This window comes from Seriola lalandi, unplaced genomic scaffold (genome assembly GCF_002814215.2).
Source record: "Seriola lalandi dorsalis isolate HSWRI2012SDOR001 ecotype SW California unplaced genomic scaffold, Sedor1 jcf7180002054408, whole genome shotgun sequence".
In the NCBI taxonomy this organism is placed as follows: domain Eukaryota; kingdom Metazoa; phylum Chordata; class Actinopteri; order Carangiformes; family Carangidae; genus Seriola; species Seriola lalandi.
Genome location: NW_019524961.1, coordinates 925,403 through 949,813, shown reverse-complemented (window position 1 = coordinate 949,813; position 24,411 = coordinate 925,403). Strand labels below are relative to the sequence as shown.

The following is a 24,411-nucleotide window of genomic DNA, read 5'->3' as shown; positions in this document are numbered from 1 at the left end:
AATATGCTTATTTGCCTTCTTGCCAAAATACCCCTCCCATACCTGCTCAGTATGAAGCGACTGCCAATAGCCAGTTAGCTTAACATTAAAACTGGAACAGTCAGAAAATAATCAGCACACAGCCTCCAATAAAACATACAATAAAACAACAATAAAACATCTTTACACTTTGTTTTTTGTACAGATTTTGTGCTGGTAGGCTAATTATTTCCCCCACTCTGAAGTCTTTATGCCAATGCTAATATGATTAGTGGAGAGAACATCAGACTCATATCAGAACATTACGCGTAGTTATTTGTTTATGTTGTTTGTTAGCTTGTAACTGACAGTGACTCAGAGTGTTATTGGTTGTGCTAATGCAAATTCTCAGTCTCTGTATTGACAAGGGTTCAGCGACTGGTGTTAGAAGAAACATTAGAGAGACTCAGCCACAGGTTTGAGCCTCAGTTAGACTCAGACTCAGATGATGAGTCTGTTGTGACCACAATCAGCAATTAACAGAAATATCAGTACGGTTAGTGTACTTAGTATCTTTTATTTGTTTATACAGTTTGTTAGCTTGTAATGCTAACTCTTGCTTTCTGTACTGACAAGGTTTCAGGTTTTTTATCCGCGCCCCGTCCCTGCAAGTTGACAGGACTGGTTCCTTAGGTTTGTGATGTATGACCCAGTCATGGTATCTACTGCTTATTTCACTCATGGAATGTCTTGTATTATATAAAAAAACATCATATCGACACCCTCTTAAAATAATGGCCTAAGTCATTTTTTCAGGTTTTTCAGGAAACACAAAAAACTCAACAAAAGAGTCACACTTTCGACATAGGCCATTATACAACCGGGGGTAGAATTGCATGTTCCCCTCAACTGAGGATTCAGGCGATTTTACCAGAGGTGGCCAGCATCATGAGGGGGTGATTTAGGCAAAAAAAACATTTTTGTCAAAACATGACTTAGGCCATTATTTTAGGAAGGTGACGATATGGACATGTTAACAAGGTTAAAAACTTGGTTTTAATTGGAGAGTGGTCTTTAATGGCAAAGCAAATGTTTTCCAAAATTTCAAACTAGTGTTTGATGTCACAGGACACTCAATTTGTCTAATAGTGAACTGTATGCAATTTGACTAAATATAAACTACCCAATCAATGCATAATACTCACTGCATCATTTAACAGAGAAAAACAAAGCACAGCTTACAAATCCAGTAGAGTAGGATATGCCTCTAGAGTGTTATTGTTAAACTGAATTAGCCCTGTGTCTTCTCTCACAACTGAAGTGCACTAGGTTACAGTATGTGGCCATATGGGCTCTGTCTAGCATTACTGTCACCCCTCATTTATTATAGTGAGGGAAGATGGCCCCGCTATGCCCCTCAAATCCTCTTAGCCAACATTTAGCTGATTGATTTTTTTCCCCTTCTACCTCGATTCAGATTATCAATGTGATAAAAGCAGGAAGTTGTATATTATTAATGCTATTCAGTCTCATGGGTGGATGGATGGATGAGAAAGAGACAGATAATTGTTTCAGCAGTGGCCATGTCTGGAAGAATAATATCAACGCAACGTTATTGAATTTAAAGGAACCGCAAACTGAGTAAAAGAAATGAATGATGTGAATGTGATTCAGTCCCGTCTGTTACATATGGAGAGGGAGTGGATTATCAGTGAAATTAAAGTTGTCACTTCTTGTGATTGCACTCTAGAGGTTTGTGCATATGAAGTTTAATAATTAATCTATTTCCTCAATGAAATAAAAAAAATCCACAGCCATGAAGTGTAGGTAGCAGCTGTCAGACATGGAGCTTACAGCACAAGCACATTATATTCATGTTTTTTGGGGGGTTTTTTTTAATTTTTTTATTTCACCCCCTGCCAACTTAATTCCTACTCCAGGCCTCCATCACAGAGATCTGCGATAATAGTTTTGTCTCAGCAAAACAGTATTAAGCAGGTTCCCCGTAAACAATGTATTCCACTTCAGGCTATAGAGGCCACATAGTATGTTTAACAAACAAAATAAGTCTTTTGGACATGTGGTTTAGCTTCATGTTGTTTAAGACAGTCGGGTTAACGTATTCCAACGGACTCTGTCCTATGTGTTCTCCAGATGGCACCGCACACTGCCTCTCACAGATTGTATATGGCTCTGAGATCCTTCATAAGTTCAGATGATTCCCTCCCTCAATCCTCTCTCTCTGAACTATACTAAATGATGATCATGGAGATTATGTATTGGTAATTCCTGCCAGGTCTTTAAAAGAATGCCCATGCTGTGCACTTAATACTCAGTGGAGGGATTATGCAGACCCCTACATGTGGTGTTGTGGCTGCATACCTCCAGTCAGACTAAACCCAATCTGTTACAGATTTGGACTAAAGAAGAGAGGTGCAGCAAGCACAAGGGGGTGGGTGGAGGGCTGTGCAGTGCTGTATTCATGCTTTACAGTACATTCCACTTCTTCTATATCATGGGGGATCAGAGCTAAACCTCCCTTTGGAGGCAGTATTTTCATCTTGTATTAGGACGTTAAAAAAGAACCTTGGCTTGTGTCAAGGCTGTGCACTTTATTTATTTTTTTTCTTGATTCTCTTTTTTTTTTCTACATTTTTATTTTCCCTCTGTGGTCGAGTCAAACCCAAATTCCTCTACAGTTTCCCCTTGAATGTGGGTCCAATTAAACACATATGTGGATTTTCATACTGAAGCTCATAAAAGGTAAACTCCAGCGATTTACATTACATTTACATAAGGAATGCTAAGTACCTACACATGTGAGGTGTTAATATCTCTATCAAAAGCAGATGGTCATCACTATTCATTACTCTCACCCAAGGTGTTTCATTGAGCAGGAATCCCTGAGCCGGGCATGATTGTTGCTCCATGTGAAATAATTTCCTCTCAGGAAATGCCAAAAATGTCATCATTTGGATCCATGTTTAGAGGTATTTGAATGGTCTGCTGTGTCTGTATTCTATTTTAGATTGCAATCAGCCAATAGGTTGCGTCCTCAGCACTTCACGAAACTAAACCCATATCGAGTATATGAGAGGCCATGTCGGACAAAAGGACACAAATTTTATGTCTGTTATTATGTGAGCTTTTTATTGCATGTGTGTAAACAATAAAGTTTGATTTACAGGTAATTTCTGCTCAGCCCCTCATACACATAAATCCATATACATATACTGTATATATACTGTATAAGAGACCATTTGGCAGTGAATGCTATTCTGTATTGAGTTCAAAAACTTGGCATGAATCGTCTTGTTGCGTTTTATGATGGTTGTCCAGATCAGCCAGCATGTGTAAAGGTTTGTGTGCTGTTAAACAGCGATTTCTTCTCATGACTGTCAGTGGCCAATCACAGTGTGGCAATGTAAATGGTTATATATTTAAGCATTTTTTTTTGTTTAATTAGCTTTGCTTAATGTAAACAAAGCCAGAAACTGTAGTGAATGTAAGTATAATAACAAAAAAGGCAGGTGATATACACTGCATGAAAAATCCATTAAAGCAAAAGCAAATCTGTAACAATTTTAAGAACTCTGGAAAAAGATGGCATTGTCTCCAGTTTCCAATTTTAACAGCACATTTCAAAATCTATGTTTGCCAATTTCCTCTAAAAAACTGTTTTGTTTTTTTTTTATGGAAAATAGGTGCAATTATTCATCTTTCCAAATAAAATCATTACAATAGCTGCAGTGTGTTAAAAAGAGGTTGGAGATGCCTTTGCTGTTCTGCTATGTCTTGCTGCCCCCTCGTGGTGAAACAAGTGATGATTCACCCTCACGGTGAAGTGGGAACGGTTAAAAAAACCACATGAAGCAGATTGAATTCTAACTAAACAGAAACAACAACAAAGGGAAACATAAGGTGTTGTCGTAATTTAAACAATTTGTATTTATTCAGTGTTTATTTCTGTAATCCATTTTTCTTTTGCAAACAATCTGCCAGCAGGTGAAGTTTACATGGATTTAATCTGCTAATCGTTGCACAAGAAGCGCTGCTCATTAACTTACAATCAAGCAAAGTTAAAAAATAAAAAAAAAAATCAAAAGAACTGTTTGCGAGAAAACAACTTTTCATCGTCAGCCAATGAATCAACGCTGTTATCAGTCAAACCGCACACGCACCCATGCACATAGCGAAGTAAACACACAAAAGCGCACACACACACACTCACACACACACACACACACACACACAAACACACACAGACATCAGACTCGTATCTGAAATACAAAACAGCAATGCATAAACAGAACTGTGGAAACTAGTGATTAGCTGTGCAGCAGAGGTATAATTGGAGCTCCTAATTACAGTATTGCCTCATTGTTCCTCTCTACCTTTAATTTACCACATTTACATCCCAGAACAACAATAACTTTGGTTGGGATCATAATGGGTGAAGGACTGGAAAGTTTTCACCAACGGCAAAGAAATGCCCTCAACTGTGTGGTTAAACACAAGTAACAGAGCAATAAAATATTTGTGACCTTTTTTTACTCACATAATGATCATATTTCTAAATCAAAATATATGTTAAGCTTTAAGTATTATGGGCATGAAATGAGTAAAAGCTTCTACAGGAAAGACAGCACTGTGTGGTGCTGTATCTACATTAGTTTTATAAATGTATGCAATATAGCCTGGCTACAAGTGCAAGCATCAAAGGTATAATTACATATTAAGTGCTGGATATACCAGACACCACTTAAGCAATACTTCTTGCAAAAATGCATATAACAAAAATGTAAGAAACTTAATTACATTGCATATTTGTTGCTATAGAAACATTTTCTCATACAAAGAAAATTAAATACAAAAACAAAATCGCTGAGATGTCTAACTTTTTGCTCTAGCTGAGTAAATACTTCACAATTACCAATTACATTCCAAATTACCATATAACCTCAGATCAGGCATCAATTGTTATTTAAATTGGAGACACGGGGTTGGATGGTTACCCTTCTGACCGGAGTCTGATCCGCGTTCCGATTGGCTACCAGCTCCTGGAGCTGCAGGGCCCCTCCACCAATGAAACAGAAGGCCGGACACACGGGGCCAGAGCAATCTACATGACCCTCCCACAAAGGTCGCAGAGAGTGGGCATCGTAGAAAGTGACACGGCCCTTCTCAAAGTCAAGGCACACACCGAGCCGGGGCGGCAGCGGGTAGGTGACGCCTGTGGGCGAGGAGGGGCCGTTGCTGTTGGCGATGGGGTCTCGGTTCCCATGGCTACTGTGGTGGTGGTTGCTGTGCTGGGGCAGGTAGATTTTACCCATTCCCATAGTGAGGAAGCAGAAAGGCGGAGCAGAGTCCAAGGCATCTTCTGCTCCACTGTCATGACCGCTGTCTGGGTCGTAGCTGGAAACGAAGCACATTTTATAAAATCAGGATGAGATTGACAGCTACTACAAAAGAATTCATAATTTACGTTATTGAGGCCTCAGTAGGTTCTGGTCAGGTTTGCATTCGCACTACTTCTGTACAACGTGGCTCGGCAGAAGCGGGTTGTTTCAAACATTTATCCATTACGTGTATTCTCCTATTTTGACTTCTTTCGCTCACTTTTTAACTATTTCCCATGCACCCTCAATCGCAGCACGTGTGTTACAAATGACTCAGTGCTACTGTCACAGTTGGTGGGTTATTGGTTTTTGGTTATTGTGAATAAATTTATTTATTTTATACCAGGTTATAATTTCATTTTTCTTTTTCAATTTAGCCAAGATTCTCAAAAATCTTTCCATGTACTACAGAAGCAGTGATTAGACCTGACTGGGAAAGATTGTACTACAGCTACTCACCGTGGACTGGCCATGTCTTGTGGAAGGTGAAACCACTCCTGCAGTTTAGATTCCAGACCGACGCCAACCTGTTCAAAAGAGAAAAAAGCAAACAATTTGTAATTACCTAAGCATTTGTCTTGTGGCAACTGATTGATCTAATGCTCTCTTTTCCCCAGCTACAATTATTTGAAGTGACGCAGAAACAAAAGCATTTTTAAGAGACGATAGGCTTCTCTCAGGTGATTATTTCCTGTACTATTTCATGAAAAATAACTCATCTTAAACCTCACATCTGTAATCACTGAGTTAATCTGATCATATTAGATACAATACAAATTAAAGCCTTAGTATGTGTAGTCCTAGAATGCACATATGTATACAATATAGATAAACATAAGACACTCGCAAAATCCTCTCATTATTCTTTGTAAACTTGTCATTTCCATTGAAACAACGCAGTCATGGGAGGTTTGTGGGGGCCAAAGCTTCTCACTCTGTGTTGTGCTTCTTTTCCCGCTAACTGTCATAAATACTTTAAACATCGTTACCTCTACAAATCACACGTTTTGGCTCAGGCATGATCTCTCTATCTACTTTTCCCAAAGTTAACAAAGAACCATGTGTCCATTTGCTGCATAGCTGAAACTGGATGGGAATTTAGTTTTAAAAGGGAGCCAGAGAGGGAAAGAGCTAAAACCACCTTAAAAGAAACCAAAACTTTATTTGATCCTTATTTCCTTGTCATTACCCACTTAAATTAAAAACAGCAGTGCATAAAACTCTCAGCAGCACACGCATTACTGGGCAAATTCAGGTACTTCACACTTGTCTGGTGACAAATATCAGACATATTTGAGGACAGGATTCGTTCTAGATCTTAGGAATAGCAGGCCCCAGCTTTCTCACTGCAGCATCACAATGTGACCCTGAACTTTAAATCTAAAAATCTGTTTTTTGAACGAAAAAGGTTTAAGTTTCGTAACAGTGCTGATCAGAATGTTGATCAGTTAAAGGCCCTAAAAAACAAATTTTCAATCAGCTTCTTACTATTAACAATTTGGACCCTACATGAACACATAAAGAGATTTCTGTACTTTGTGTTTTTCACTAAGCTCTTCTCACTGGTTTGAAGTGGGGCAGGGGGCTCTGTTGAAAACAGGTCAAGACATAGATTTATAAATCTGATCAAACCACACCCACACAGTCATTATGAAACAAGCTAGCATTTTTGTGTTAAACTTGGTAAATAATACAAGAGGAACTTTTGTTCAAACCTTTGTTACTTATTAATGTTGAATGTAATAAAGAAAATCTTTGAAACCGAGCTTTAATGTCACTTGTGCTTTAATGTTACAGTCTGATCATGATTCCAATAAGTAGTAGTATTCTGTACGTAAAATATATTTACTACTTGACTTTACTTGCCTTCACTAAGTAAGACCCAGGCTCCACTGAGCATGCCCAGTAGTGACGTCCCTGTGTAATAGCTACATCCCCGACCAGGAGGTCCGAGGTCAGGTGACAGGAAGTGAGGGCGTGGTCAGCAGCCTGCAGCAGAGAGAGACCAGGGACGCTACGAGCACAGCGCTGCTCTTTACTGACCACCAGCCGGTCGGCATGGAGACCCCAGCGAGAGTCCAGGTAGAAGTTGAGCACTGGGAGGGACACAGCAGAGAAAGGGGCAGGGACGGAAAACAGAAAGAGAAGGGAGGGAAGAAAACACGAGGGTAAAGAGAAGACAAAGAAGACAGGTGCATTCAGAAACGACATATAGGGGGTTAAGAAGCAACAGAAGAAGTTTGGGAAGCAACGGAGGGGGAGTGGTAAAGATTTACAATCAGAAAGCAGCAAGGAGAAGAGAAATTAGGAGAATAATAAACAATTAAGAGACTAAGGGGAGGGGAACAGAGAGCAGGCATGCACCTCCTCCCAACAGCACTGGAAGAGAAAAGGACACTGATCCATACATTGATGACTCAGGGAGTAAAATACAAAAGGTGTCGCAAAGACGTTCTGGCTGTGGGGAGTGCAGATCTTTCAAATACATCTTACAGGGGAAACATACGCAACAGCAGGAAGGAAAAAAACAGCCTCCAGTACAGGGACACAAGGAATTCACCAGTCACTCAACTCCACCATTAAAAAGCCCTGGATCTGAATCCGATCCACGTTGTTAAGCCTCAGGTCTTAACAAACTGCAAACCTCATCATCAGCGCTCGGACAGATCTCGTTTAAGGAGGTAGAGTGAGAGCCAGACGGGTGAGTGGGTGTCTAGATGGGGGGGGGGAGGGTGGAAGAACAGAGGATGCATGGGATGACCACAAAGAGAGAGGAGAAGAGGAGATAATTATGCTGCATGGGGAACGGAGGTGTGGCCAAGAGATATGAATGCACTTCTTACGTTCCGGAGGAGGCACGTAGACTGGCAGCGTGGAAGTAGCGCAGAAGAGGATGACAAGTACAAAGCTGTGAAATGGAAATGATATATGAGAGAAAGATGAGAAAACAAAGAGGAAGAAAATGAGGATGTGCTGAAAGTGGAGAATGGTGGGTAAAAAATGGAAAAAGGAGATGGGAATAGGTAGAAAAGAAAGAGAATGAATTATTAAGTGTTTCACCATGGTAACCATCCTGATGCTTTTATTGTGACTGATAAATAATAGTTGGCGTGAAGAGATGAATGGCTCCTAGATGACATCAACTACAGTTTGCTGTATGGATATAATGAGATTTTGTTGTAGCTGTCATACACTTGTCACTGATTTAAGTGGCTATACGTTGTTAACCAAAAATAGTAGAAAGACTCATAGTTGGGTGGAAGATATAAAAAGACATGTTACATATAAAAATTACACTTTATGAAAGTGATGGATGAACCTTCTGACATTCTTGTTTTTAGCACCAATGGGTTAAAGGAAATCTTTAATTTTGGACATTTCCTCATAGTAACAATAGGATTGAAATCACCAAGTTTTATGCAGAGATCTGGGGATACATCGACTTTGCTGGAAAGAAGGGAGGTAAGTAATTGGAGGTAAGAAACAGATGTAATCAATATATAATTTCCCAGGTTAGCTGAACTTTTTTGAAGGAGAGAGCAAAAAAGATTCCTCAAGCTGTCCACTGTAATCATCCGTGACAGTTCACATATTGACGTTAAAGGAGCTATTTGTAAGTTTTGATATTGCAATCGATTAATCAAATCAATCATCAAAATAGTTACTGCTGAATTTTGATCGATTTGTTGATCAATTAATCAATAAATCATAACTGCAAATGCAATGGCTGAGACTATGAACAAACCCCCCCCCCCAAAAAAAAACAGATTTATCCTTTAAAATAAGTCGAGGAGCTGTTGATGTGCACTCCGGCCCTGACATCATCTGCGGCTGTAACTCAGCAGAGGGACTGTAGCATCCCAGGGTTTAAGCCGACCTAGCGCCCGACAACGCTTTTGAAAATCTGATGGGTAGATGTTCCTTATCATCAACGGTGCATTCTAGTACACCCCATAAGTGTTAATTGGGACTGATCTCAGGAGACTGTGATGGCCAGATCGTTAACATCATTTCACACACTTGCAATGCAGTGGGGAGCACTATCTCGTCAGCCGGGAACGATTGTGCCGAATCATCAGTGACTGAATCATTGGCTTTTTGCAGTACAGCTCCCGACACTGGTGACTCAGAGTTCCTTATTGGCTCAGCATGTTACTTCCTGGTTAACAGCATACTGAAAAACAGCAAAAGCCACCGAGGCTTGATTTCATACAGAACAGAAGGAAACAGTTCGAATCAGTAACAGACTGAACTTATAGAAATTGAAGATAGAACTGAGAATTGTCAGAAGACCTGAATGCTCCTGCTTTACAAACCGTGACGCAATGGCTTATTCATGTGCATACTAATGTTCCATATACAACGTTCATTCAGCAGATGCTGTGGAGTAATTTAAGGTTAAGTGCCTTTTGTGGACAGGAGATGGACTGAATCCACTTAGACAACAAAGAGATGTCTCAGATTTCCCATTGTACTGCACCCTTCCAACTGCCTTTTCATCTACTCTCTGACTTAGTTACAGTGCTACCAAATCCTACAATGTTACCCCTTGCTCACTGCCAATGTTTTCAAACTCGAATGTGGATCACATTTCCATCAATTCATTGTACAAAATCTGTGTAAGAATCTTTCCACTCTTTCTTATTTTGTCTCTCCTTTGCAAATTAAAGTGAATATTTTATGTTAATTTCCATCTATACATTTTTATTCTAGGACTCCACTACAGTAGGTTTGCATGATTCACAGCTCAAAAAATGTTATTTATCTCATGCAGCCTGTTTTGTAGCCCCTCAGATGAGCCCTTAACTGAAACAGGCATTGTTAGCTCCAGGCCCTTTAAGGCCCCCCTCCCTAAAAGCCCTCTGGTAGCCTGCCGAGCTGCAGCACCTTGTGCTTGTGAGCTCCGCTTCATCCTTTTACCAATGTGGAGGTTCTGAAAGCAAACTGTAAAACTACTAAGAACCAGAACATAATCTATTGGAAATGGCCACTTCTCAAATCCATCTGTACATGTTTTGAGCCTGAATCCATCCCAGAATAGAAGAGCGGACAGCCCGAACAGCCGCAGCAACAAAGACTACAGCAGGACGTCCGTGTTCAGTAAGTATTACACCCATCACCTGCTTATTGTGTGACATAACAGTGGATTTAGTCTTAAAATCACAATTTGCGTATACGTATTTTGCTATATACACACCTGTTAATAGTTGTTCCCCAAACGACTGTACAGTAAACCTGCACCGTTGGTTATTTGTATACTGGAGTTCATGAATTGCCTCTAATACTATTCAAGTAGGCTGTTTTAGGAGAGTGTGTATGTACATTTACCAAGAAGACCGAAGTTTGACAGGATTTTGGCTTGGAATAAACTCTGTTCCTGGAGCTGTGCTCGGAGCGGATGACCGTCTGTAGAAATCCGTGGCGAGCCGACGTCAGCTTGTTACAACAGTCCAGAGCAGTTTGATACTTGAGCTGTTGTCTCAGGGGGATTACTTTTATATATGTTTACCTCATTATTTGAAACTTTGGCCACATGTAATATGTACATCCAGGGATTTAAATTATGTATATGACAGAAATTAAAGAAAAGCAATACAAGTTCACTTTGATGTTTCATGTATTGCATGTATGAGATGTCTAAAAGTACACTTCACACCTTATTAAGTGGGGTCCTGCCAAACTAGGGCAGAGTTTGACCTGTTTCTATACACTTTTGTTGTTGTGCAGCTTCCCTGTGCCAAAGTCAAAGTCTCTGTATTTACTTGTTAATGAGGGTGAGTTAAAAGTTCAGTGCGTGCTCTCACCTGGTGCAGGTGGGGTGTGCAGGTACACCTCCTCACTGTACTCCCCGTAGCCTGCCTTGTTGCAGCCTCTCACCCGCAGCACGTACACGCTGTCCATCTCCAACCTGTCAATCACGGCACTGGTCCCACTCACTTCATCCAATCGCTGCCAGCCCCAGCGGGCGGCGGCCAGTCCTCCTCTGAGCCCGCCTCGGGACGCTCCTCCTGGTACCACACCCCGACGGCGATACTCGACAGAGAAGTGCCAGGCGGGTGCAGAGTCTTGGGGCAGTCGCCAGCACAGAAAGAGCTGGTCATAGGCCAGGGTACGCTGGGTGTCAATCACTGGAGCGAAGGGGGCTGTGATAAAATGTTTTGAATATGAAGTTTCCATGAGTAAAAAGCTTGAATGTAGAGGTTTAACACGTCATAGTCGTACCATCTTTCTATTGCTGGCTCACATTCACTTACTTTATTTGATGGCACCTCAGCTTTATTACACTAAGTGATATGAGAAAGAGCCCCTGTCTTTCTCTCCTTGTCTGCCTGTTCACTCCCTCCCTTCCTTATCTTGTACCCTTCCACTATCTCCATCCACACCCATCCCCGTCCTCTCCCTTCCTCTCCCCACTCCCTTTCTCACCCTGGATGAAGTTCAATTCTGTCAGGAGTTTGAGTTCTTTGGAGACGTCCAGCTGGAAGTGTCTGAAGGATGGATCAGCAGCCAGAGTGAAATGCTGGAGATTCTCAATTGCTTTACACAACCTGGTGCGGTGAAAAAAAAACAAGGGAAGCAGGGTTAGAGGGATAAAGGAGGATGGGTGTTTAAATGATGCTTCCATCAAGCTGCATGGGAGGACGAGACAGACTGACGAGGAGGGAGTGGTGTATGATCATTTTTAAAGGATAAGGCTGGTATTGGTCTATATTTTTCTTAGGGTTAAATCAACATTTCATTAGTTTATCTCTCAATACTTTCCACCTTCCGTACTGTGCCTGTGCCTGTGCCTGTGCCAAGCCTCAGGCCCATTCAATTCTCCTAAAGACAGGTTACAAAGTAACTTCCTAGGACAGCTGGGCACTGTAGCGTTTAGCAAATGTTATCCAAACAGAAGTAAATTGTGTATTTGTTGGGGACTATTTTCAGCTACGGATTAATATACATTATGGTGCACTACTGAGTGTTTAAAGGAAAAGGACAGGGTACTGTATGTGGTATTCACTGTAAACAACCTACAGTGCCCACATTCATTATGATGCAGGAACATGTGACGCAGTGGACTGTGTGCCTCATGTTTTTGGACAACGGTACTGTTCTATGTCACAGACAAATAAGCCATATCAGGATTTGGATACACAGGAAATACTTAAGATTAATTCAGTTTTGATTATTGATTTCTTGTCTTTGGTCATTTGGTCATTATTTAAGTTAAGAAATGTATCAGATATCAGATGTTCTGGTTGTTTTTGATTTGGCAAACTTCGATTTAGAACAAAACAAGAAAAAATAGAGAAAATAGTGACATATCTTCTTTAACACAGATCCACTCACCAAGAGATAATCAAGTTATCCCTCTCAAATACCGTATAAAATATTATTATTAAATAAATACTGTATAGTTTAATGATTACTATAAGCTATTACAAACAATACTGAGCAACATTTTTCCTATTGCAAGCTGTTTTCTGCAGAAACAAGGTGTGAGTAAAATCTGTTGCTGTAATAATTAAGGAAGAGACACTGACAAGGAAAGACAGAACTAATCTACGGCCTGTTCCATCAAGACAGAGAGTGATGGCAAAGATAAACAAATGGAAAACCTGTTATGAGTCTGGCGAGAAGCCTGCACGAAGCAGGGCTGGTCGGTTTCCTTCAGCAGTTCCTGGGTAAACGCCATGAGCCCTGCATGTTCCATCAATCCCCGTCTCTCTGCCACTTGTGCAGCCAACGCCTCGCCTCGTTTCTGCCGTGCCACCTCCAGAGCCTGGGTGAGGGAAGCGTGGCGCTCGGCCAGCGCCGCAGTCAAATCTCTGATGCTCTGAGCCAGCTGCTCTCTGGCCGACACACTGTTTACCTGGTGTTGAATAACACAGACGGACAAGTTCAAACATCTGACAACTCACAGCCAACTGGTGCTAACTGAAATCACCTTTAAGTCCGGTTGATTAATAAGGCTTTTTCTATGAGAAGGCCGAGATTAATCAATAAGATTAAATTAATTGGTAAAAATGTGTCTGCCTTCACATGAGGCAGATTCCAAATAAGAACTTTATAATGGACAGATTACTACTGTGCACTGTGTTTCTTCATCTGTGTGCAATCTTGATTTTCATCATCTTTCATGAGCACATTTGTAGCTACGCTTTCATCTGTGGCATGAAACAGAACTTGTCTTGCAGGGTTGTACCTACAACAGGAAAGCATCTATCTTTATTGTTACGTAAGTACGGATTTCAGTACAACATGTTCATATTAGGAAAAGAAAGAAAAACAGTTGAGTGGAGAACAAGCTCAGACACGTTAGATCACACAGAAAATGGGAAGTGGTTGCACACAATATCATTATACTATAAGTAGTATAATATTATTATAGTAGTAGCATCCAAATGACCAATAAAATTTGATTGGTTGAAGCTGGCTCCGTGTTTTCATTGTAGAATCACCTGTTGGGTTAATATTTTAACACAGTAATATTTATATATAGCATCTATAAGTAGTATATAAGCAGTAAATATATAATTTATAACACACTATAATGTATTTGAATGCATATATAAGAATATTTTTGTGTGTATTAATAACTGTATTTGTCAGCGACTAGGCTATAACTCCTGTGAAGCATCAATAACTGCTGGATAAACAGATAATGAATGACAATATAATATAACACAGGTGTATTTGCAGAGGGTACAGTATGTCTTCATATTTTTATATTAATATTTAGTGCTTATTTATACTTCTTCTTCACTGTAACAAACAAATGCAGTCAGCTGATGAAGACCATGAGATGAAGTTGAAAGCTCCAGGAGGAATCTAGTAACTTCATGAGTTTTCATTATCTGTTTGTTGACAACTACATTAATAACAGTTCAGATGTCCTTATATTTGTTAAATTAACAGACAGGAACCTTGGCAATTTTGTTGGTATTTAGCTGCTGCTTGGTGTTACATCCATGTTCAGCAACATTTTGTGAGCCCTAACTATTAATCACCTCAGTCTGAGTGATGGCGCTCTCCAGCTGGGTAATCTGAGCCAGAACTGTGTCCTGGTTGGACAGAATGTAGTTCATCTCCTTTGTAATCTTCTCCTGTCAAATAGACCACAAATACACATCAGACAGCTTAATTGTTACACACAGTCTTACATTAACTCTACATTAGACCATTTACTGAACGGTTCTGCATTACTGCACATTGTACGTTGCTTGGCTTCTTTTTAAAACTGTTTTTAGATGTCAGTGCGTCACTTCACTTCATCGAAACTCAATAATTGAATTTTAAATGGTAGAGAAGCAACATTAAAGTGCAGTTTTCAGAACAATTCTGTGTATTAAACCTTGCAATTTGCAGGACATTTAGAGAAACCTAGTTCAGATCATGTCAGACTCAGAGTCATACCTTCAGGGCTTGGTATGCCTGGGCCACTGGGAGGATTTTGTGTCCGGTGTGGATGCGGCGCAGTTTGCAGAGCGGGCAGAGCAGCCGCTGACAGGACCTACAGTAGAACTGCAGTTTCTCCTGGTCATGCTCTGGACAAGTCAGAACCTGAAGAGGAGAGTCAAATTAAATCTGAACAAATGTATTTGAAACACATTTTACCTGGGGGAGAGGAAAGAGCAGAGCAGTGTAGCAGAGAATTACGAGGATGCGCATGTATTTATCTTATCCAACAGCAGCCAGACGGTCTCAGAAAACACAGAAGTAAAGCATATGTAAAGGTTTTTATCTATTTTAAATATATACACATACTTATGTTCATGTTTCTTCTTTCTTTTCCGTCGTTCTAATCCATGTGGATCTGATCTGAAAATATTAGACCTTTGTGTTCACACTGCTAAATCAAAAAGTAGGATCCGTGCCACAAATGTCTCATGAGTAGCAAACACAGTTGATCCCCCTTAAGATAAGTGGCACTGCACCGAGAAAGGCAATCAGACATTTACATAACAACCCAGTCACCAGCCTTTAAGAATAATAATGGAGGTATTCCTTCCAGATCCATCTGCTTTTATTAGATTTGTGCCTCTTTTGTAAATAAATAATAGTGGATATTCCAAGATCCGATTTATCCGACAACATTTCCTCACAGACTTCTTTTTCTGCAAAGTCTCTTGAGTCTACACAATGTAAGTACGTGTAAGTTTTATAATTGATAAAGCAATTAGTTAGCCATTAGCAACTTATAAACCCTTTGAAAAGAGAGCCTTTGTATTGTTTTAATTGATATGAAGTGATATGAAAATGAACTTTATCATATTACACATGTCGATGAACAGTAAGTGTCTGAATGTCTTACCTTTGGTCTGAAGTTGAGTGTAGGTAGAATATGTTCATGTTGTGCCCGTGGTGTCCCCCATGGGTGATACAGCTTGAAACACTCATTACAGAAATTGGCCCTGCAGTCAGCGCAGCCCTTGGTGGCCTCCAAAGCCTGAGGAGGCTTACAAAACTGGCACATAACAGCCACACTGCCCAGACTCACTGTGTGTCTGTACCTGGTGGTGGTATGGAGGGAATCAGAGAAATATTGTTTTAGACCACAGTTATACAGCTGTGATTATGTAACTTTTTATCAAAAGGGATCTGCCAAACAAATAGCAAATAATTAGTAGTCAAAAGCAGAGGACAATTCTAAACAGCCGAATGTAAGGGTGTGAGAACTTCTATAACGCGACAGCAAAATATCCGGTGTGAGAGACTGAGACAAACAGTATTGAATAGGCGATAAAGTGACCCCAAAGTCAATAGACTGTGGAAACACACAGTCAGCCAGAGTAGCTACCGTATGTTGCAGTGCATGCTCTGCAGAATCCCTCAATAGCAACAACTGCAACAACCACAACTAGATCTATCTTCCCACACCTTCTGCTTTTCAGCCCCAAGTTACAAGTTTTTTGTGCATATTTTTGCATTGTTTGTGTGTGTGTGTGTGTGTGTGTGTGTTCGTGGTACCTACCTCTCAACTATACGCTCCAAAGTGAGATTGCGCAGACAGTCAGTCAGACCCTTCTCTCCCATCTCCACATCTCGGCCACAGGGGACACAGGGGAACATCATCACCAGCGGTGGGCCCTCCTTCCGGCGTCGCCCTGGATACGTCCCATATCCCGGAGACCGAGGCATGGATGGAGAAGGCGGATGGGGACCTCGAACCAAAAACAAAAAAAAACATGTCATCATTCTAAAATGCAAATAAAAGCCCTCACACCAAAAAGGCTGTTTATAATCATTAAGAAACAATGTTCTGTTGAGATAAGTTAAAGATATTCCCCCTCTCTCCCCCCCTTGATGGATTAAATTGACATGGCAAATGAAGAGTTATTCCATACCTGATCGCAGCACACGGTCAATGGGCCTCTGCTCAGCTTTAGGAACAGGCCTGCGTGCCTGACGGGGTGAGCGGGTATTGGGAGTGGAGGCTGGAGAGTTGGGCTCTGGGGGAAGCTCTGGAGGTGGGTATCCATTTGCCACTAAGACCTCCGAGGCACACATGAGGCAGACGCTGTGCTGGCATGGCAGGACCACGGGCTGCTTGACTATGTCCTTACACACATGGCAGTGCAGCTCATGCTCCAGGCTCTTCATGTTAGACTGTCGGAGGCAAAGAGGTGAAAACATAAAAATAAGTTGAGTAACTTCAGGACAACATGTAAGACCAAGTAACGTACAAAGAGCAACAAATCTGCTCAATTAGCCTTTTGTTAGAAGTCAAACCTGCAGCTAGGTCTGAATATTAAACATGGGTGATATCCAAAATGTAATATCTCGATACAGTCAGCCCAAATATCCCGATATAATACATAATTATATTATTGTATTTCATGTTTCAGGCATAAGTGATCCTACTAGTAAACAGCAGTTCATAGTTGTATTTGTCAAATGCCAAAGTGCTATGTACAGTAAACAAAGCAGTGAAATGAGGGTTGGGCTCATCAGGTTGTGCAAAACTGCAAAACTGAAAAAAAAAAAATTGATTTCGCATAAGGCGGGGAATATCGCAATATTTGCTATTATTGAGTGTTGGCCCAGGCTGTATAAAATGTCCCTGCTGGAGGTCAAGTGACATCACAGCACGGCACACCTGCTCTGCCTCAGAGACTGTGCACATGCATGCTTCCCCTTCGACAGACTACTGTATGAATAATTAACTAACCTCTCTCTGCTGGTCTTTTCTTCCATGAATATCCTTTGTTACAGCAGTGTCCGTCGATGACAACGTAAGTTCTGTCAAATAATATCTGATGGTATGTGTCCATCGCGATATAATACCGACTGTCGACAGTAGTAGTGTTGTAGTAGTAGTGTTCAGGAGCTGATGAGATCATTAGCTGGCTATTAGCTTAACCCACAAGGTACTCATGTAACTACGGTACTCAAGTAGTTTATAGGCTACAATTAGCATCGTTATACCAACTCTGATTTACTCTATTGACTGTGTTACCTCCTGTCATGTTGCTAAAACTAGCGCAAGGAGGCACTGATTTCCGTGACACAGTGTCTTGTCCGGTCATGTGACCTTCTACACACCTGGACATCAGCGCCATGTTAGTGTTCATTCATGTCCATGCCCTGACCCCTTGTGGTTATTAGGTAGCATTACTTTTCATTCATGTAACAAATACCCCATGTTAAATTCTAAATGTGCTGTGAAGTCATTATTATTTCCTGTTAGAGATATCACAAACCACATGTAATGTACCTGTCATATTAACAACTCCTCATGCTTGGAAACCAGTGTATGTTTGGAATAAATGTTTCATCTGAAGGAGTGAAATTGCTGCATTTTCTCTGACTGGAAGATTAGGCCAGTTGTACACCTCCAGACTATAGTCACCCAAGTTGTTTTTTACACAAACATACTGGATATCATTTGAAAACTCTCTCAAATGTTAAATATTGTCAGCCGTGCAAGAAATTAATAGTCTAAAACAACATTTTGATTTAAAAAAATGAACCATATTATTAAAGAATAAGTAAACGTTAGGCTATGAATCTGACCAAGCACTCAGACAATTGATCTACGGACACATTTCAGTTGGACCCAGAAAAGTAGTGAGGTTTGATACCTAGCCATATAATTGCAGGCTTACCACTGAGGAAGTACAGTATTATAGGAGACAGAGATGAACTGAGAGAGAGACAGGGCAATGGGTACAGCTGTCCCAGACCGGCGACATAGGGCATCAATCTTCTTAAATATGGATTAAGACCAGGCATTAATTATTCAACCACTGCACAGAGTGCATCTCTTCAATTCAAGCCCTGCATATGAACATGAGCACTTTAGCCAGTAGCCACTACTGTATGTCTGTATGTCTTTCTGTATTTATTACATATTTTTTACTCAGCATCATCATGTGGATGTAAATGTGTATTACACAGGCTACAAATGAACACTAGCTCTAGTGTACATCCATAGATTGGCTTTGTTACTGCTCATATTTCTCATAGCATATCAGATGCTGCCTCCATGGTGGTACATACTGTCACATGGCACAATAAGAACAGGACAAAAAATGCAGTGCAAAGACACTGGATTTCACACATCACACACAGTAGAAGTGTTCGTTTTAATCAGTTTATATGACAGTTTGATGATGGGTTTATTTCTTTGTATACCTCACTGCTGAAACAGCACCTTCAGTCCATGTAACCACAGTGGTCAGAGCTTTTGTGGGTGTGGGTGGGGGGGGGACAAGGGAAAAAGCAGACCTCTAAAGCAGTTAGCATGTCACTGCCCAGCTAAAGGACATTGATTTGACAGAAAAGGACACACAGGCTGTTGCAGAAACCTCTGACTTCACATCCACAGTCACTCTTACTACAAGGCTTCATGTATCTCAGTATGTGTTTTAATTACTCAGATCTCGTGTATAAACAGTATGTGTTAGTGAACCATACGAGGAGTATGTCAAATTTTCATTCATTTTGCCAGTTCAGATGGCCTGCTTTATTTTGCTACATGGATGCCCTTGACACACAACCTCAGCCTACAACCAAAACTGTTGCAGGGCCACCACCAGCAGCAGCAGCAGCAGCAGCAGCAGCAGCAGCACTGACACTATGAGTTCACTTCAGAAATCGGGACAAGACAAACCGACTGACTGTGCTGCATAGGGGGTTTGGAGATTTTGTCACATTGATGTGATGCAGGATCAGGAGAACTTATAACAGCGCGCCATAAACCACTGTTAATACCACTGTTTCTGCGTGGGGTTGCAGAATCATATACAGGGGTACATTCCTGCATGTCCACTTGATTTTTAAGAAGGCCAAGAACTCACACAACATGCAGCTAGATGACAAAACTAACATATACAAGATGATTGATGCAAGCAATGCCCTCCCAGTTTCCACAGTTAAATAAAATGATACAGCTGCAGGCACGTTCCCCCAGTTGAGACACAATTAGGCTGCTGCAAAAGAAACGAAGAGATCCATATTCACTATTCTTACACTGGATTAACGGAACCTACTTTCCCCCTCAGTCCATCTCAGTCCCTCTGTGTCATTCTCCAATGTCAACTCCGGCCTGCCTTTTTTTTCTGCCCCCTCGTGCAATGTACTGTGTCGCAATTTCAGGATATCACGGTCCCAGCAGACCACAAACACCACGACAAACTGTGGGCCCGCAGCTGAGATGGATAGTGCGCACTGCTAATGCCGAGCCCGGCGCGGTGAAGGCGTGAAACAGGCGATGCGACATCGCATTCTTACCTTCACCTGGAATCTAGGCGCCATGGCAGCAGTGGACTACGTGCACATTCCCAGCATCAAGACAGCGCTGTCTCTTGAAAAGAGGGGAGGGGTTTGAGGCAGTGCATCTCGAACAATGACCCCCCCCCTTCCTCCTCCTCCTCCGCCCCCTCCCCTTCCCCTCCTCCCCTCCTGCACCGGTAAAATGACTAACTCGATTGCATGAAAAGATGCTGCACGTTATAATTTTTTTTTTTTTTTTAATGTGATATGTCATATAACGTGCACGAGCGAAGACCTCGGGAAAGTCAGTCCTCGTAACCACCTCTGCACACGATTCATGACATTTAACCCTATATTGCTACAAGCAGCACAGCAGCATCTACACACTTTTCTCCCTTGCCTCAGCAGCAGCAGCAGCCGAAGATCCTGCATCTCGTCTCCATGGAAACGACCATCCAGTGAGCCCAAAATAAGAAACGTGTCATTTCAGTCTGCACCCACGCTGTTTTGCCATTAGTAAAAAATCAAAACACTGTCATATCTACAGTCAAAAAAAAGCACATTTATTTACAGAACCGAAGAGGAAGTTAGCTCGAGTATGGTGTGCCGATCGAGGCATTTTAGGATCTCCATTAATGTGGGTTACAGCATCAAGAAAACCAACCTTACACCACAGATTTCCTACACCAAGAACTGGGGATTTCCCCTAAATTGTATCGGCCACATGCATCGTATTTCATTTTAATTCAAAGGCCTTCTTTATAATTGCAAGACAGACAGGCCCGTTTTCCAGAAACGCTCCGGAGGATGAAACATGGAGACACGGTATTCATCCACACCGTGAATTCAGTTCTACATTAAAAAAAAAAAATAAAAAAAAAGGTTGCAGTTAAAATAAAAAAAAGAAAAAAGAAATAGCCTACCTTTATTTGAGTATACACACAGCGACAACACAAAAACAGACACATACTCACACTGATACGAACCAAAGCTTCCATCGTTGATGTGGCTGTTTTTAAATCCATCTCTGCCATTTTAAGAAAATAGCTACCTCCTCTTTTCATCATCTGGATATTAATCGCGACGTATCTAGGCCATAGGCCATGTGGTACATATTAACAATTTAAAAATGTGTAACTATAATTTTTTTTTCCGGTTTACCGTTTGGTAAAAATCTATTTGTATAATTTTTCAAAAGACAGTCGATCTGGACATTTTTGCGCATCAATACAAAAAGGCTGATAAATATCAGCTTCTGAGTAAAAAACAAACAAAAACGAGGACACCGATTCCTCAATTTGTTACTAATTTCAGTCTATATCCAAGCTGAATGATGCCTGTAGCTGTATTCCTCACCCAGACACCCGCCCCCCACCCTTGCCATCCCGCACCGGATGCCTTCAAATGATGTGGAACACAGCAGGTTGAAAGCTTGATGCCATTGGACGGGGAAAAGCGAATCTGAATCCTCTATCGGAGAGCAAATGTGTCGAGCAGTAACGTTCCCTCAAGGATGTAGACCGACATCACCAATCCTGTATGGAAACAGTGAGGGTTTTGAGGATTTGAGGTGAGGTTTTCCCTAAATAGCTAACATTAACGCATATGGCAGTGGAGCAACATTGGCCATTATCTTGTGGACTGTATGCCTTGGGTTACCAGCTGTAGACCCCAAATGTCACATTCATTTCATTTACTCGAATAAAAGTCATTATTTATTGTAGCCTCCTTGAAATACTAAAAAATGAAAGTATTTATGATGCAGAACGAATCCACTCTGTGATTATTAGTATGATGTAATGACAATGATATAACAATTTGATGCTGTGGTTGGTGGATGTGTTGCTAATTTAACTATACTTTCATTGGTGTATAGTTCAATCTATAAAAGCGCATCACATCCTTAGGAATGATCATCATTTGTATGTTAAGTCTTAAACTGCAAAGCTACTAAAAAGTGTAGAAAGCTCAGTATTTCCTTTGATTTTAAAGTTCAACTAAAACTGAGGAGCACTTACAATATAGTTCCTTTCCGACACTGTGTTTTGCTTAAAGGGATAGTTTGGGTTATTTGATGGGGCTGTATGAGGTAGTCGTGCATAGTTGGTGTATTACCTGCAGTGGATGCCAGTTAAGAGAGGCGGCCGGGAACACCGGCACACTAGCAGAGCTATGTGCTTCTGTGCACGGGGCCCCCAGAAGTGTTTTAGACACTGAAACAATCCTCTATCTGTTGAAAGGTACGCCTCATGTAGAATATTTTCAGGACTTTATCTTCCTTTGAAAACCACTTTCCTTTGGCACTAAATTTTTTCAACCCTGAACTACCGTATTCCTACTTACAGTACTTAATCCATAGGTGCTAGTAAGCAGTTGAGTAAAAATCAGGTTTCTCTCTATTAACAGTGGTAAGTTCACTGTTGTTGTTCTCTGGTAAATTTGCTGTCAGGTGTGTTCATGACGCAGGCCTTCGGGTGCTGTACCACAGGATGTCCACAGGATGGTGTGCATACTGCTCTATTCAGGCATCTGCTCAATCAGTTACAGTTCATATGTAACCTTATTGATATTTGAATCCAACCTCATAATCAAACGCTGTAAGAAAAAGAAAATGGGACAGGCCTTTATGTAGAAATACACACATCCATCTACCACATGACTGTGAAACTCACAAGTTAGGGCTTAATTTTACACACACATGGAGTCAAATAAGATCTGGATCTAGATCTCATATCTACATGTGCTATTAAACCAGATCTCTTTAATGAAGAAAGCAAGAAGCTTTCTCATTCAAATGTGCATTTTTATTTAACACCTTTGTCAGTTTCCCCAGTTGACACACAGTTTGTAATACCATATATTCACCACAAGATGGCCCACAACTCATGTAGCCTATCAGAAGCACACTTCAGCAAAGAGCTTCACAGGATGAACAAAAGAAAAGAGGAACATCATCCAGTAATAAGAAAACTCAAAACAAAATACCAACATTCTTCCAATACACAATCTGCGGTCTGTCATATGTTCTGATAATTCTTTGCCAAAATCGTTCTGAAAATGAAGGACAAACTGCTGGAATGTACATTGTTTGTTTAGTTTAATCTGTGTTATAATGGTCAGTACCTTCAATGTAACGGTAGTAAAGCAGTCCCTATAGAGTAAGAGTATAACACTGTGAACTCAGTATCAATTACTGCACAATATGTGAGTTTCCCATTAATGAACATTAATACAAATGTCAACAGTAATTTGTTCCGGTTTAGCATAAATCCAATCACTTGATTGCATGTGTTGTTAATCACTCAGTCACTGCAGGGACAATAGATCTTGTTTAGTGAGATCATCATGTACTGTATGTTAAAATGCTACTGATTGGCTTTGCTGCTGGTTACACTGAGTCACAGTCACTAACTACATCATTTTTATGTTGTCAGAAGTCACCAGTTCCCTTCTTTGCTTGTGACAAATCCTCTTCTTGAGTTAACTTCTTTTTTTTTTTTTGACTGGATCACCAACCAGGCAAAGGGGACAACTGCTCAGGGGCCCCAGACCCCACCAAGACCTCAAAACTCCCAGGTTTAGTGTAACTGTAAATTTGTTATAAATTTGGCCCCATGAAGAACAGTATCAACTATAATGGGTCCTCCATTCTCCACGTGGTCACTCTGGTCTTGAAGAAGGACTTTGTGTCACAAACTAGCCTAGTTGTAAGAACTTAATTACTGTAGTTTATATTGTTTATTGTATAATTAGTTCATATTGATCAAATTACTTTTTTCTGTGTTAAGTAAACAACACACAGAGAACCAAGAGGAAGGGAGTATTAATCCATCATAGCCGTACTGTGAGGCTGCAATACACAATTATTTTCTTTTATAATCAATTAATTATTCAGTGTATAAAATGTCAGAAAATACACAGGTTGGCCTCTGGCTGCTAGAGGAACTAATGACACTGCCACGTATAGTGGGAGTCAATAGGGGCCCCAAAAGTAATTTTTGCCCAGGGGCCTCCTGGGAGGTTAATCCAGCCATGCTGTAGCGTATCAGTGATAAATGTGACATAAAATAACTTCCACCTCACTTTATTAATCATTTATGAACTAGCTACTACAGCCTACTACTAAATAAGATTAGGGTCTTAAAATTGCCAGGCTAATCTATGTTACTCCTGACATTGTTTTTGTAGTGGTAAAAATACCCCAAGTGAGATAACCTATATTTTTTTGATTTATGTATTACTTTTTTGACAACGTCACTGTTCTTACTATTTAAGAATATATATGTTAGTACAAGTACTCCACAATCTAATGTAAAGTTTATTAATACTGTATCTGTGTTACCGCCCACCG

The 24,411-nt window shown here is 40.7% G+C and overlaps 1 protein-coding gene across 3 annotated transcripts; it reads right to left on the bottom strand.

Moving 5' to 3' along the window:
- Nucleotides 1-3,880: 3,880 nt before the first annotated feature.
- On the bottom strand, nucleotides 3,881-21,407 carry trim46b (tripartite motif containing 46b). 3 transcript variants are annotated; one of them, XM_023409879.2, is made up of 12 exons: nucleotides 21,035-21,407; nucleotides 16,691-16,952; nucleotides 16,318-16,507; nucleotides 15,658-15,856; nucleotides 14,760-14,906; nucleotides 14,354-14,449; nucleotides 12,962-13,215; nucleotides 11,784-11,905; nucleotides 11,162-11,500; nucleotides 7,224-7,453; nucleotides 5,817-5,884; nucleotides 3,881-5,373 (listed from the first exon to the last, which is right to left on the bottom strand). In XM_023409879.2, exons 1-12 carry the CDS (start codon nucleotides 21,125-21,127, stop codon nucleotides 4,932-4,934), a joined length of 2,442 nt encoding a protein of 813 aa, XP_023265647.1. In that variant the 5' UTR covers nucleotides 21,128-21,407; the 3' UTR covers nucleotides 3,881-4,931. The 3 variants fall into 3 exon arrangements, with proteins under 3 accessions (XP_023265647.1, XP_023265649.1, XP_023265650.1); XM_023409881.2 differs by lacking the exon at nucleotides 21,035-21,407 and adding an exon at nucleotides 20,079-20,130; XM_023409882.2 differs by lacking the exon at nucleotides 21,035-21,407 and adding an exon at nucleotides 17,515-17,829.
- Between the last annotated feature and the right edge of the window lie 3,004 nt (nucleotides 21,408-24,411).

Coding starts and splice junctions, on each gene's coding strand:
- trim46b (XM_023409879.2), bottom strand. CDS start 21,127: ATGATGAAAAGAGGAGGTAGCTATTTTCTTAAAATGGCAGAGATGGAT. Junction 14,907..15,657: donor CACTCAACTTCAGACCAAAG/GTAAGACATTCA, acceptor TCTCCTCTTCAG/GTTCTGACTTGTCCAGAGCA. Junction 5,885..7,223: donor CTGGGTCTTACTTAGTGAAG/GCAAGTAAAGTC, acceptor TCTTTTGAACAG/GTTGGCGTCGGTCTGGAATC.